This window comes from Pseudophryne corroboree, chromosome 8 (assembly GCF_028390025.1).
Source record: "Pseudophryne corroboree isolate aPseCor3 chromosome 8, aPseCor3.hap2, whole genome shotgun sequence".
NCBI lineage: Eukaryota > Metazoa > Chordata > Amphibia > Anura > Myobatrachidae > Pseudophryne > Pseudophryne corroboree.
In genome coordinates this window covers 137,689,529-137,704,903 of record NC_086451.1, presented here as the reverse complement: position 1 = coordinate 137,704,903, position 15,375 = coordinate 137,689,529, and the positions used below count along the sequence as shown (strand labels likewise).

The 15,375-nt window shown below is 45.6% G+C and overlaps 1 protein-coding gene across 3 annotated transcripts in view; it reads right to left on the bottom strand.

Moving 5' to 3' along the window:
• Window positions 1-15,375, bottom strand: part of CSTF2 (cleavage stimulation factor subunit 2) — a 265,759-nt gene that overhangs the window by 184,704 nt on the left and 65,680 nt on the right. For all 3 annotated transcript variants that reach the window (XM_063936957.1, XM_063936958.1, XM_063936959.1), the window contains one exon: window positions 337-473. In XM_063936957.1, the coding sequence (XP_063793027.1) occupies window positions 337-473 (137 nt within the window). The remainder of the gene's footprint in view (window positions 1-336; window positions 474-15,375) is intronic.

Sequence of the window (15,375 nt, the reverse complement as noted above, 5' to 3'; positions counted from 1 at the left end):
AAACAAATCTGTTTATACTTTTATGAAAAGTAAGACTAATCATGTTAGCCGCCAAATAAATTTCTATACAAAAAAGTACATACGCGATAAGATAAATCAGTTGAGAAATACATCATATTTCTCTGTAGGGCTAGAAATGTTCCTCTGATTGTCCAGTTTAGATTAAGTAATAAAAGGTTTTTTCTTGTTTTTCAATATACTGCTCCTGAATTCCACTCTACATTTATAATTTATTCCCTTCTATCCTTCTAACCTACTGTATTCATCAAATCAACTATAATATTCTACTTTCTTTCCATCACCTCTGCATACCAAGGTGTATACACTCCGACTCACCTTCATCTGTTTCATGAGTTCAAACATCTGCTCAGGAGGTAAGCTGGCCACAGCGCGACTTATAGACTCTGGTGCATCCTCTGGAGACACTGGATCACCATACGGGGACTCAATAACAGGTGCACCTGTTCCCAGACCTGAAAGGGCAATGACAAAAAGCTTCTGGTTTACAGAACTGTATCACAGCTCAAACTGTGCATGCCTTTATAATTTACACCAGTGGTTCTCAAACTGTGTGCCGTGGCACCCTGGGGTGCTTCAGGAGACTCGCAGGGGTGCCTTGGATTGGTGGTACAGGACCAATTCAAATTATTTATGGTCAATATAATAGGTAAAACCAGTGCTGGTGGCTGCCAATCATAATATATTTGGACAAACAGAAGCAAATCTTGTCCCCCACCACATAACTGTGCCTAAGGATGACATACAAAAACAATTTACTTTATTATTTCTTTCTAAATTTCTCAGTAAGAAACTTTTAGCCTATGGGTTCTGATACTCTAGGATGCAGTGTTTCAAAAAAGTTTGAGAACCACTAGATTACACGACTACTTACTACCTATGGAGACATTTTGTGTGGTGACAGCTTTCACAGACTGATCAAATATATCAGTGAGATAATACAGGTTGAGTATCCCATATCCAAATATTCCGAAATACGGAATATTCCGAAATACGGACTTTTTTGAATGAGAGTGAGATAGTGAAACCTTTGTTTTCTGACGGCTCAATGTACACAAACTTTGTTTAATACACAAAGGTATTAATAATATTGTATTAAATGACCTTCAGGCTGTGTATATAAGGTGTATATGAAACATAAATGAATTGTGTGAATGTAGACACACTTTGTTTAATGCACAAAGTTATAAAAAATATTGGCTAAAATTACCTTCAGGCTGTGTGTATAAGGTGTATATGTGACATAAATGCATTCTGTGCTTAGATTTAGGTCCCATCACCAGGATATCTCATTATGGTATCTAATTATTCCAAAATACGGAAAAATCCGATATCCAAAATACCTCTGGTCCCAAGCATTTTGGATAAGGGATACTCAACCTGTACTTAGCATAGTGACCTAAACCACATGATACAGAAGATATCCCAGGTTACCAATAGATTTGCTATCATTTATATTCACATCCACCAGTCACAGATTTCTACCAACATAATCTGGTTTGTTTTTCTTCCAGTCTTCTCTTTGAGATTCTATTTCTGCAAAATTTCTCTTAAGAGCTTGTTTAATTACAATTTCTTTAGCTCCCAAAATTGTTGACTCTACCTCAGGGCAATGTAGCAGTAGGATCAGCAGACAGGATTAGAACCCCTGATGGTTAATTACCTCTGGATCAACAGGCCATAGATCCACATTATTAAGTTTCCATAATAAAATATTATATATATATATATATATATATATATATATATATATATATATATATATATATATATATATATATATATATATATATATATATATATATATAAATACAGGTGCTGTTCAAAAAGTATGTTAAACTAAACACTGTACTGACCCCCTACTGATTTAAAGCCAAGTCTGATCTATCCTTTTTAAAATCCTTGTTTTCATATGGTCCTTTATATGGAAAAAAAATTTCACTTTTAATGTTAAACTTTTACTTGGATTTTTTTACTCTCATATGTATTAAACTTTTTAATATTTATATATATTTTTGGCTATTAAATTTTAGATTATAAGCTTAATACCATTTTTTTTTTTAGCAACACTTATCGCCGACACCCCATCCCTCCATTTCCTATATCTATATCTATCTATCTATCTATCTATCTATATATAATATAATATAACATTTTACTCACCGGTAAATCTATTTCTCGTAGTCCGTAGTGGATGCTGGGAACTCCGAAAGGACCATGGGGAATAGCGGCTCCGCGGGAGACTGGGCACAACTAAAAGAAAGCTTTTAGACTACCTGGTGTGCACTGGCTCCTCCCACTATGACCCTCCTCCAAGCCTCAGTTAGGATACTGTGCCCGGAAGAGCTGACACAATAAGGAAGGATTTTGAATCCCGGGTAAGACTCATACCAGCCACACCAATCACACCGTATAACTCGTGATACCATATCCAGTTAACAGTATGAAACATAACTGAGCCTCTCAACAGATGGCTCATAACAATAACCCTTTAGTTAACAATAACTATATACAAGTATTGCAGACAATCCGCACTTGGGATGGGCGCCCAGCATCCACTACGGACTACGAGAAATAGATTTACCGGTGAGTAAAATCTTTTCTCTGACGTCCTAGTGGATGCTGGGAACTCCGTAAGGACCATGGGGAATAGCGGCTCCGCAGGAGACTGGATTCCCCATGGTCCTTACGGAGTTCCCAGCATCCACTACGGACTACGAGAAATAGAATTACCGGTGAGTAAATTCTTATTTTCTCTAACGTTCTAGTGGATGCTGGGAACTCCGTAAGGACCATGGGGAATCCAGTCTCCTGCGGAGCCGCTATTCCCCATGGTCCTTACGGAGTTCCCAGCATCCACTACGGACTACGAGAAATAGAATTACCGGTGAGTAAATTCTTATTTTCTCTGACGTCCTAGTGGATGCTGGGAACTCCGAAAGGACCATGGGGATTATACCAAAGCTCCCAAACGGGCGGGAGAGTGCGGATGACTCTGCAGCACCGAATGAGAGAACTCAAGGTCCTCCTCAGCCAGGGTATCAAATTTGTAGAATTTAGCAAACGTGTTTGCCCCTGACCAAGTTGCAGCTCGGCAAAGTTGTAAAGTCGAGACCCCTCGGGCAGCCGCCCAAGGTGAGCCCACTTTCCTCGTGGAATGGGCTTTTACTGATTTAGGATGCGGCAATCAAGCCGCAGAATGCTCCAGCTGAATTGTGCTACAAATTCAGCGAGCAATAGTCTGCTTAGAAGCAGGAGCACCTATTTTGTTGGGTGCCTACAGGATAAAAAGAAAGTCAGTTTTCCTGACTCCAGCCGTCCTGGAAATATAATTTTTGTAGGCCCTGACTACGTCCAGTAACTTGGAATCTTCCAAGTCCCTAGTAGCCGCAGGCACTACAATAGGTTGGTTCAAGTGAAAAGCTGATACCACCTTAGGGAGAAACTGGGGACGAGTCCTCAATTCTGCCCTATCCATATGGAAAATCAGATAAGGGCTTTTACCTGACAAGGCCGCCCATTCTGACACACGCCTGGCCGAAGCCAAGGCCAATAACATGACCACTTTCCACGTGAGATATTTCAAATCCACAGTTTTAAGTGGCTCAAACCAATGTGATTTTAGGAAACTCAACACCACGTTGAGATCCCAAGGTGCCACAGGAGGCACAAAAGGGGGCTGAATATGTAGCACTCCCTTTACAAATGTCTGAACTCCAGGCAGTGAAGCCAGTTCTTTCTGGAAGAAAATCGACAAAGCCGAAAACTGGACCTTAATGGAACCCAAGTTTAGGCCCATAGTCACTCCTGACTGTAGGAAGTGCAAAAAACGACCCAGCTGAAATTCCTCTGTTGGGGCCTTCCTGGCCTCACACCACGCAACATATTTTCGCCAAATACGGTGATAATGGTTTGCGGTTACTTCTTTCCTGGCTTTTATCAGCGTAGGAATGACTTCCTCCGGAATGCCCTTTTCCTTTAGGATCCGGAATTCAACCGCCATGCCGTCAAACGCAGCCGCTGTAAGTCTTGGAACAGACAGGGCCCCTGCTGTAGCAGATCCTGTCTGAGCGGTAGAGGCCATGGCTCCTCTGATATCATTTCTTGAAGTTCTGGGTACCAAGCTCTTCTTGGCCCATCCGGAACCACGAGTATCGTTCTTACTCCTCGTTTTCTTATTATTCTCAGTACCTTTGGTATGAGAGGCAGAGGAGGGAATACATAAACCGACTGGTACACCCACGGTGTCACTAGAGCGTCCACAGCTATTGCCTGAGAGTCCCTTGACCTGGCGCAATATCTAGTTTTTTGTTTAGGCGGGACGCCATCATGTCCACCTGTGGCCTTTCCCAACGGTTTACCAACAGTTGGCAGACTTCTGGATGAAGTCCCCACTCTCCCGGGTGTAGGTCGTGTCTGCTGAGGAAGTCTGCTTCCCAGTTGTCCACTCCCGGAATGAACACTGCTGACAGTGCTAAGACGTGATTTTCCGCCCATCGGAGAATCCTTGTGGCTTCTGCCATCGCCATCCTGCTTCTTGTGCCGCCCTGTCGGTTTACATGGGCGACTGCCGTGATGTTGTCTGATTGGATCAGTACCGGCTGGTGTTGAAGCAGAGGCCTTGCCAGACTTAGGGCATTGTAAATGGCCCTCAGTTCCAGAATATTTATGTGTAGGGACGACTCCTGACTTGACCAAAGTCCTTGGAATTTTCTTCCCTGTGTGACTGCCCTCCAGCCTCGAAGGCTGGCATCCGTGGTTACCAGGACCCAGTCCTGTATGCCGAATTTGCGGCCCTCTTGAAGATGAGCACTCTGCAGCCACCACAGTAGAGATACCCTGGTCCTTGGAGACAGGGTTATCAGCCGATGCATCTGAAGATGCGATCCCGACCACTTGTCCAAGAGGTCCCACTGAAAGGTTCTTGCCTGGAACCTGCCAAATGGAATTTTGCTTCGTAAGAAGCTACCATTTTTCCCAGGACTCGTGTGCAGTGATGCACCGATACCTGTTTTGGTTTCAGGAGGTCTCTGACTAGAGATGACAGCTCCTTGGCTTCCTCCTGCGTGAGAAACACTTTTTTCTGTTCTGTGTCCAGAACCATCCCCAGGAACAGTAGGCGTGTGGTAGGAACCAGCTGTGACTTTGGAATGTATAGAATCCATCCGTGCTGTTGTAGCACTTCCCGAGATAGTGCTACTCCGACCAACAACTGCTCCTTGGACCTCGCCTTTATAAGGAGATCGTCCAAGTACGGGATAATTAAAAATCCCTTTTTTCGAAGGAGTATCATCATTTCTGCCATTACCTTGGTAAAGACCCTCGGTGCCGTGGACAGTCCAAACGGCAGTGTTTGGAATTGGTAATGGCAATCCTGTACCACAAATCTGAGGTACTCCTGGTGAGGATGGTAAATGGGGACATGTAGGTAAGCATCCTTGATGTCCAGGAATACCATGTAATCCCCCTCCTCCAGGCTTGCAATAACCGCCCTGAGCGATTCCATCTTGAATTTTTTTTTTTTTTTTTTTATGTATGTGTTCAAGGATTTCAAATTTAAAATGGGTCTCACCGAACCGTCCGGTTTCGGTACCACAAACAGTGTGGAATAGTAACCCTGTCCTTGTTGAAGTAGGGGAACCTTGACTATCACCTGCTGGGAATACAGCTTGTGAATTGCCTCTAGCACAGCCTCCCTGCCTGAGGGAGTTGTCGGCAAGGCAGATTTGAGGAAACGGCGGGGGGGGGGGGGGGGAGACGCCTCGAATTCCAGCTTGTACCCCTGAGATACTACTTGAAGGATCCAGGGATCCACCTGTGAGCGAGCCCACTGATCGCTGAAATTTTTGAGGCGGCCCCCCACCGTACCTGGCTACGCCTGTGGAGCCCCCGCGTCATGCGGTGGACTCAGAGGAAGCGGGGGAAGAATTTTGATTCTGGGAACTGGCTGACTGGTGCAGCATTTTCCCTCTTCCCTCGTCTCTGTGCAGAAAGGAAGCGCCTTTTCTGAAGCCGAAAGGACTGTACCTGATAATACAGTGCTTTCTTAGGCTGTGAGGAAACCTGAGGTAAAAAAAATTTCTTCCCAGCTGTTGCTGTGGATACGAGGTCCCAGAGACCATCCCCAAACAATTCCTCACCCTTACAAGGCTCTATGTGCCTTTTAAAGTCAGCATCACCTGTCCAGTGTCGGGTCTCTAATACCCTCCTGACAGAATGGACATTGCATTAATTCTGGATGCCAGCCGGCAAAATATCCCTCTGTGCATCCCTCATATATAAGACGACGTCTTATGTTCGCAAAATAGTATCCCTGTTTGACAGGGTCACAGACCACGCTGCAGCAGCACTATCTGCAGGTCTCAGTCTAGTACCTGAGTGTGTAAATACAGACTTCAGGATAGCCTCCTGCTTTTTATCAGCAGGTACCTTCAAAGTGGCCGTATCCTAAGACGGCAGTGCCACCTTTTTTGACAAACGTGTGAGCGCCTTATCCACCCTAGGGGATATCTCCCAGCGTAACTTATCCTCTGGCGGGAAAGGGTATGCCATCAGTAACTTTTTAGAAATTACCAGTTTCTTATCGGGGGAACCCACGCTTTTTCACACTATATTCACTCATTTGATGGGGGAACAAAACACTGCCTGCTTTTTCTCCCCAAACATAAAACCCTTTTTTAGTGGTACTTGGGTTAATGTCAGAAATGTATAACACATTTTATATAGCCGGGATCATGTAACGGATGTTCTTAGTGGATTGTGTATATGTCTCAACCTCGTCGACACTGGAGTCAGACTCCGTGTCGACCTCTGTGTCTGCCATCTGAGAGAGCGGGCGTTTTTGAGCCCCTGATGGCCTTTGAGACGCCTGGGCAGGCGCGGGCTGAGAAGCCGGCTGTCCCATTTCTGTTATGTCATCCAGCCTTTTATGTAAGGAGTTGACACTGTCGGTTTATACCTTCCACCTATCCATCCACTCTGGTATCGGCCCCACAGGGGGCGACATCACATTTATCGGCATCTGCTCTGCCATCACATAAGCCTCCTCATCAAACGTGTCGACACAGCCGTACCGACACACCGCACACACACAGGGAATGCTCTGACTGAGGACAGGACCCCACACAGCCCTTTGGGGAGACAGAGAGAGAGTATGCCAGCACACACCAGAGCGCTATATAATTTAGGGATTAACACTATATTGAGTGAATTTTTCCCAATAGCTGCTTGTATATACAATATTGCGCCTAAATTTAGTGCCCCCCCTCTCTTTTTAACCCTTTGAGCCTGCAAACTACAGGGGAGAGCCTGGGGAGCCGTCTTCCAGCTGCACTGTGAAGAGAAAATGGCGCCAGTGTGCTGAGGGAGATAGCTCCGCCCCTTTTTCGCTGACTTTTCTCCCGCTTTTTTATGGATTCTGGCAGGGGTATTTATCACATATATAGCCTCTGGGGCTATATATTGTGATATATTTGCCAGCCAAGGTGTTTTTATTGCTGCTCAGGGCGCCCCCCCCCCCCCCCCAGCGCCCTGCACCCTCAGTGACCGGAGTGTGAAGTGTGCATGAGGAGCAATGGCGCACAGCTGCAGTGCTGTGCGCTACCTTGTTGAAGACTGATGTCTTCTGCCGCCGATTTTCCGGACCTCTTCTTGCTTCTGGCTCTGTAAGGGGGACGGCGGCGCGGCTCCGGGAACGAACACCAAGGCCAGTTCCATGCGGTCGATCCCTCTGGAGCTAATGGTGTCCAGTAGCCTAAGAAGCCCAAGCTAGCTGCAAGCAGGTAGGTTCACTTCTTCTCCCCTTAGTCCCTCGATGCAGTGAGCCTGTTGCCAGCAGGTCTCACTGTAAAATAAAAAACCTAAAATAAACTTTCTTTCTAGGAGCTCAGGAGAGCCCCTAGTGTGCATCCAGCTCGGCCGGGCACAGAAATCTAATTGAGGCTTGGAGGAGGGTCATAGTGGGAGGAGCCAGTGCACACCAGGTAGTCTAAAAGCATTCTTTTAGTTGTGCCCAGTCTCCTGCGGAGCCGCTATTCCCCATGGTCCTTTCGGAGTTCCCAGCATCCACTAGGACGTTAGAGAAATATATATATATATATATATATATATATATATATATATATATCTATATCTATATCTATATCTATATATATATCTCTATCTATATTTTATATACATCATATGAGCAGACTATCAACTACAGACACATCTCAAAGCATGTAGGAGTACATATTACCGAATTCTGTTCTATACAGATCTTTAAAGTATTCAGACGCATTGCGAAGAAAACCACACTAATGTACATAAAACTCATATGCAATAGGCACTAAAGTTAACTATTCATACAACAAAGGTAGATAGAAATTTAGTGCTGTATAAACCCGTACTCAGCAGAGTGGGATACAGGGAGACTCACCCCACTTCCAGGACCGATCAATACGTTAGCGAATGCGGAGTGGATCCAGACGCTATTAGTGTACACTGGTGCTGCGGTAATTTTTAGTGGACACAGACGCTCATTGAACGTTAGAGCATGCAGACGCTCCTGTCTGCGACCCAGTCTCTTAGTGGTAAACCGTAGTGTATACAGACGCAGCGGCCTATGCTGCGACCGAGTCCCCTCGTGGTAGCGTCTGAGACGGAAGTGAGGCAATCAGTTCATAACTCCCCACTGATGACACCAACCCTAGGGATCGCAGCCTCAACTAATCCTGGCGCCTTATGATCCCTAAAGCCTAGCACTAGAGCACCCGTGGTGGTGGCGCATCAGCTACTGTTTGGTAGTCTCCTCCGTATTCCCCCTCTAAGTGGAAACGATGCCTTACCTTCTCCCCGTACTCCGGCCAGAGCCTGGTAACGTCTGCTGGACCTGCTAGTAACATCCGACACAGACGCCCGTCGAGACAGCACTTGTACTGTGGGTAAGCGTTGTTGCGACCCGGCGGAGAGTTGTTGGAGCGACTCTTTCCAATATGCGTGTAAGACGTTGTTAGGAAAGATCACTCAAAACCATAGTAAGACTATAAATCAAATAAAGCTTAGGGCTGCCAAAACACAGCAGCCCTTGTGACCATGGTCCGGCAACTGCCGCACCAAACAAAAAACTGATTTGACTGAGTCAGTGGGCTGTATTATATGGACGAGCCCGGTGCATTCTGGGAGGCCAGAAAGCTTGTGATCGTTTGGTGCCAATCCGCTGTCGCTCCATCATATCCCAATGTTACCCTGTGGATAACCTGTGGACCCTGCCGGAGAAAACATTGATAGCTAAAGCTGGGACACAATGAAAGTGAAATCCACATAGCAGATACAGGCACACACAGTCACAGTGAAGCTAATTATTTTGGCAAGACAATAAAACTGCACTGGATAGATTATATATATATATATATATATATATATATATATATATATATATATATATATATATATATATATTCTGTACCTGTGCCAGGATATATTGTAGGAGTATTCGGAGATATAGATATGGGTGCCAAACTCCTAAGGCTCAAAGCCCGGTGGATCTACCGTTTAGATACGGTTCATCCACGGGGACTAAATGAGTCCCACGGTTTTAATAGTTTCCTGTAAAGTGGCTTGTCACGATTAAGGTGCACAGTGTTGCGCATATGTCAGCATTATACATAATAGTGGGTCTAGTGATATAGTTGTTATAAGGGTGGTTCTTGCATTCACATTAGTAGACCTGTGGTTCTAGGTTTTCAAATTTTATTTAGGTTGATATACCATAGTCAGATATATTAGTACTGCCTTATTGTTATTAATTCAATAGGCGATCATGCTGGATTTAATGCTTGCCAAGTCTCATTATTTTTTGTTAATCTCATTGTTACATATTGAGTTGCAGGTATGCTGGTAGATCTATACTATACATTGTAAAATAATAGCAATCCGCAAGTACAATGTGCATCTCTGTGGTCTATTAGTATCGATGCTGTAATATACACCATGCCTAATCGCTACTATCCTGTTCTGATGTCAGGCCTGCATAATCTTTTATCTACAGGTGTCCAAGTTTTTTGTTTTTTTGTTACCATGGTGATGGGGAGCACGGCCGGGGGAGGTGACGCAGCGGGCGGCGTCCCGCTGACCGCAAAGCCGTTCACACACAGGGTGATGTATCCATTATAAGGTAAGACCTGTTTCTCTGCTATGTTAGACCTGAGGAAAATTACTTCATAAAAGGAGTGCCGTGTCTGATATATATATATATATATATATATATATATATATATATATATATATTAGTCCTCCTGAAACTCTCCTGGCAGGAGAGTTTCAGGAGGACTATTGATTTCTACGAAGGCACGCAGGTACTTCATTTACCATTATGTAGAGTGCCGATTCAGCTGTATACATACACACACATATATATATATATATACATATATATATATATATATATATATATATATATATATATATATACACATACACACACACACACACACACACATAAGTTCCTTGAAAATCCGTTCAGTCTTCCCTATGTATAACAGCCCACAGGGGCTCAGGATCTGATATATTACATATTTGGAGGTACATGTCAATGTATAGTTAATTTTAATAGTACGTCCCGTAAGGGGGTGCTGAAAGGTGTTACCACTTATTATGAACTGGCAGGTGGTGCATGTACATCTGATACAGCCTCTAGAGTTAATGTATAACACTGCATTGGGATTAGTGGAGATGTCCGATTTAACAAGGATGTCTCTAATGTTTCTCCGTCTAGTGTAGCAGGACATCAACTTCATCTGGTCCAGATTTAAATCATGGTCAGATTGGACTATGTGCCACAATTTTTTTAGATATCCTATTAATTCCACTACTGGCAGGACTCTACTAACCCACCCACGGGATCATATCAGTGGTAGCTACAGTTTTAGGATCTCCATACAATAATTGTGTGCGATCTGTAGCTAAAGCTTTAATTCTAGCCTGCTCCAAAATATGCGGTGGATATCCGCGTGCTTTAAACTTATCAATCATGATGTTCATCTGGGCATCTGCCTCAATAGGCTACCAAACTTAAGAAAATCTTGCCCAAGTCTACCTTTGAACCTCAGACGCACAATGTGTCTGTTTGGACTTATATGCGTTTAATTGAGTTAGAGACAGACCTATTAAACTCTTAAAGTGCCATTGGCACTTTAAGAGTTTAATAGTGTGGGCTGGCTCCTCCTTCTATGCCCCTCCTACCAGACTCAGTTTAGAAAATGTGCCCAGAGGAGGCGGTCACAGCTAGGGGAACTCTACAAGGCTTCTCTAGTAAAAAGGTTTTTTTTTTTTAGAGTTTGTTATTTTACAGGGAGGCTGCTGACAACAGCCTCCCTGCATCGAGGGACTGAGGGGGGGGGTAGCAGAGTCCGCCCTGTGGGGTCTTGAGCCACTGCCTCCGCTGACTGGACATTGAGCTCCAGAGGGGACAGATCGTGCCCCGCCACAGGGGAACGCTCACCCCGGCAGTCAGCTGCTACTCCCTCACTGTACTGAAGTGTGGCGAGTTAGTCACTGTCCCCCCTTACAAGTAGGGGGTCAGTGTGAAACGGGCAGCTTAAGGGTGGGAGCGCGGTATTAACCACGCTCCCGGACGGCTCAGTGGTACTACGGTGCGGCGCTGTGAGGGGCACCCTGAGCCAGCACAGAACCCTGCACTGACCATTTCCAGCCTGTCTGGGTCCGCGGATCTCAGCCAGCGCAAATTTACAGCGCCATTAAAGGGGCGGAGCTTCTCTGAGCGGACCCAGCAGCGTTCATAGTACGTCCCTCAAGGGGGTGCTGAAAGGTGTTACCACTAATCATGAACTGGCAGGTGGTGCATGTACATCTGATACAGTTCGTTTTCCTGCATTGGTTTTGTAGTTCAGTACTGCCTGGTTCCTAGGTAAGTTCTACGTTGTTTACGGTTTCAGCTGTTGCCGAGTTTTCCGGCATGTTAGCCGGATTTGTGTGTTGTGTGAGCTGGTATGGATCTCGCCACTATCTGTGTAATTCCTTTTCTCAAAGTAGGTGGTCTCCTCGGGCACAGTTTCTAGAATGAGTCTGGTAGGAGGGGCATAGAGGGAGGTGCCAGCCCACACTATTAAACTCTTAAAGTGCCAATGGCTCCTGGTGGACCAGTCTATACCCCATGGTACTAATATGGACCCCAGCATCCTCTATGGACTACAAGGAAAGGATTTACCGGTAGGTAATTAAAATCCTATTATCTCTAGTTTACCACACATTAGGGACAATATATCTATAGCGGAGAAGCTTGCTCTAGATTGGCTGCATGCTCAGATATTGTATTCAGATCTGCAGATAAAGGGGGTACCCTGGTGTTGCAAAATCTGGAGGACTGTAAGACAACTTAAAAACTCTTCCACCTATTTGTTGTTAGCTAACCCGACTGAGATTCAGGATTGAGCTTTGCATCAGATTGGACGAAACGGTTGGATCAGGGACTATTTCTAGCGCCTTGCGGATTGCCCTGATACCTACATTTCCTGTTATGCCAGTATTGTATACTACCCCTAAAATTCATGAGAGCTTGATAAAAACCCCTGGCCGGTCCATCATATCGGCTAACAACTCCCTGTTCCAACCGGTAGCCTTATCTCTTGACTCAGTCTTTCAGCCATGTATTCAATTACACCCCCGGTTTTTGCTAGATCCTAGCACCCTATTACGTAAGCTCAACCCTTTGTCCAAATTTGATTGTAAGGTGACCCTTTGCAGTATTGATTTGCAGAGCCTGTACACCATAACACCCATAATCTTGGGTTCGAGGCGGTGCATCAGTACTTGGACGGCCACCCCGATTTCAAGGGTCCTGATTTGCAATTTTGTCTGGATTTGCTACATATGACGTTAACAATTTTTTTTTTCTGTTTGATGGGGAGGTATATTTGCAGCGTACCGGCTGTGCGATGGGGTCCCCTGTGGCCCCATCGTTCTCCAATATTTTTATGTTAAAGGTAGAACAGGAAGTATTTTTTGACGACCCTATGATAGCGGACGATATAATTATCTATTACTGCTACATTGACGACCTGCTTATCTTGTGGAAGGGTACTCAAGATCGCCTGGAGGGTATTATTAATACCCATGACAGATGTGACCATCCGGTTAAATTCACCTATACCATGAGTAAGCAGTCTGTCAACTACCGTCAAAAACGAGTTTTATAGTAAGAACTTTGTTAAAACTCTTTCTGCGAGGTACACTGGGCTCCACAAGTCTGGACAATGGGGTGTAGAGTAGGATCTTGATCCGAGGCACCAACAGACTCAAAGCTTTGATTGTTCCCAGAATGCACAGCGCCGCCTCCTCTATAACCCCGCTTCCCAGCACAGGAGCTCAGTTTTAGTTAACCAGCCCAATGCAGTAGCAGGAAAAGAGACTACAACGGTTAGTAGCCACATATACCACACTCTCATGACAAGAGAAGTGTCAGCGGCTAATGCCATATCAACCCAAAGATGCTAAGTGCGTCAGGGTGGGCGCCTTGTGGAGCCCAGTGTACCTCGCAGAAAGAGTTTTAACAAAGTTAAGTTCTTACCATAAAACTTGTTTTCTGCTGCGGGGTACACTGGGCTCCACAAGTCTGGAAAATGGGGATGTCCTAAAGCAGTTCCTTATGGGAGGGGACGCACTGTAGCGGGCACAAGAACCCGGCGTCCACAGGAAGCATCCTGGGAAGCGGCAGTATCGGAGGCATAGAACCTTATGAACGTGTTCCCAGAGGACCACATAGCCGCCTTGCACAATTGATCAAGGGTCGCACCACGGTGGGCCGCCCAAGAAGGTCCAACAGACAGAGTAGAATAGGCCGTAATGTGAGCAGGAGCTGACAGACCAGCCTTCACATAAGCATGTGCAATCACCATTCTAATCCATCTGGCTAGGGTCTGCTTGTGAGCAGGCCAGCCACGTTCGTGAAATCCAAACAAAACAAAGAGATAATCAGATTTTCTAATAGAAGCAGTTCTCTTCACATAGATACGGAGAGCCCGTACCACATCCAAAGACCGCTCTTTGGGAGACAAATCAGGAGAGACAAAGGTTGGAACCACAATCTCCTGATTAAGGTGGAACGAAGAAACCACCTTAGGCAAATGCCCTAAGAACCGCCCGGTCATGGTGAAAAATCAGATATGGGGAACAACAAGACAAGGCACCCAGATTCGACACTCTTCTAGCAGAGGCAATAGCCAGCAAGAACACCACCTTAAGGGAAAGCCACTTAAGGTCAGCTGAACCAAGAGGTTCAAATGGAGGCTCCTGCAACGCCTCCAAAACCACCGACAAGTCCCAAGGAGCCACAGGCGGGACATAGGGAGGTTGGATACGCAACACACCCTGAGTGAAAATATGAACATCAGGTAAAGTCGCAATTTTTCTCTGAAACCACACCGACAAGGCAGAAATATGAACCTTGAGGGAGGCCAGAGGCAGGCCTAAATCTAGGCCCTGCTGCAGAAAAGCCAAAAGTTTGGCTGTACTAAACTTGGAAGCGTCATAATTGTTAGATGCTCACCAAACAAAGTATGAATGCCAGACCCTATGGTAAATCCGAGCAGAAGCCGGTTTCCGGGCCCGCAACATAGTTTTAATAACCTCTTCAGAAAAACCCTTAGCCTTCAAGACGGAAGCTTCAAGAGCCACGCCGTCAAAGATAGCCGGGATAGGTCCTGGTAGACACAAGGGCCCTGAACGAGGTGGTCTGGGCGTTGTGGAAGTAGAAGTGGACGCTCTGACGATAGGCCCTGCAGGTCTGAGAACCAGTACCGTCTGGGCCACGCCGGAGCAATGAGAAGCAGATTTCCTTTTTCTTGCTTGTGACACCGGAGGGAACACGTACAGCAGTCGAAACCTCCACGGCACCGCCAGCGCATCCACGAATGCTGCTTGAGGATCCCTTGTCCTTGCTCCGAAGACCGGAACCTTGTGATTGTGTCAAGATGCCATCAGATCCACATCTGGAAGACCCCACCTTTCCAAGGGGAGTTGAAACACTTCTGGATGAAGGCCCCACTCGCCGGCATGCACGTCCTGACGACTGAGAAAGTCCGCTTCCCAATTCAGGACTCCCGGAATGAATATTGCCGATATTGCCGGTAGATGGTGTTCTGCCCACTGTAGAATCCGTGAGGCTTCCTTCATTGCCAAACGGCTTCGAGTGCCGACTTGATGATTTATGTAAGCCACTGTGGTGGCGTTGTCCGATTGTACTTGAACAGGACGGCTCTGAATTAAATGCTGGGCCAGGTTCAACGCATTGAATACCGCCCGCAACTCCAGAATGTTGATCGAGAGGAGAGATTCCTCCTTGGTCCACCGACCCTGTAAGGA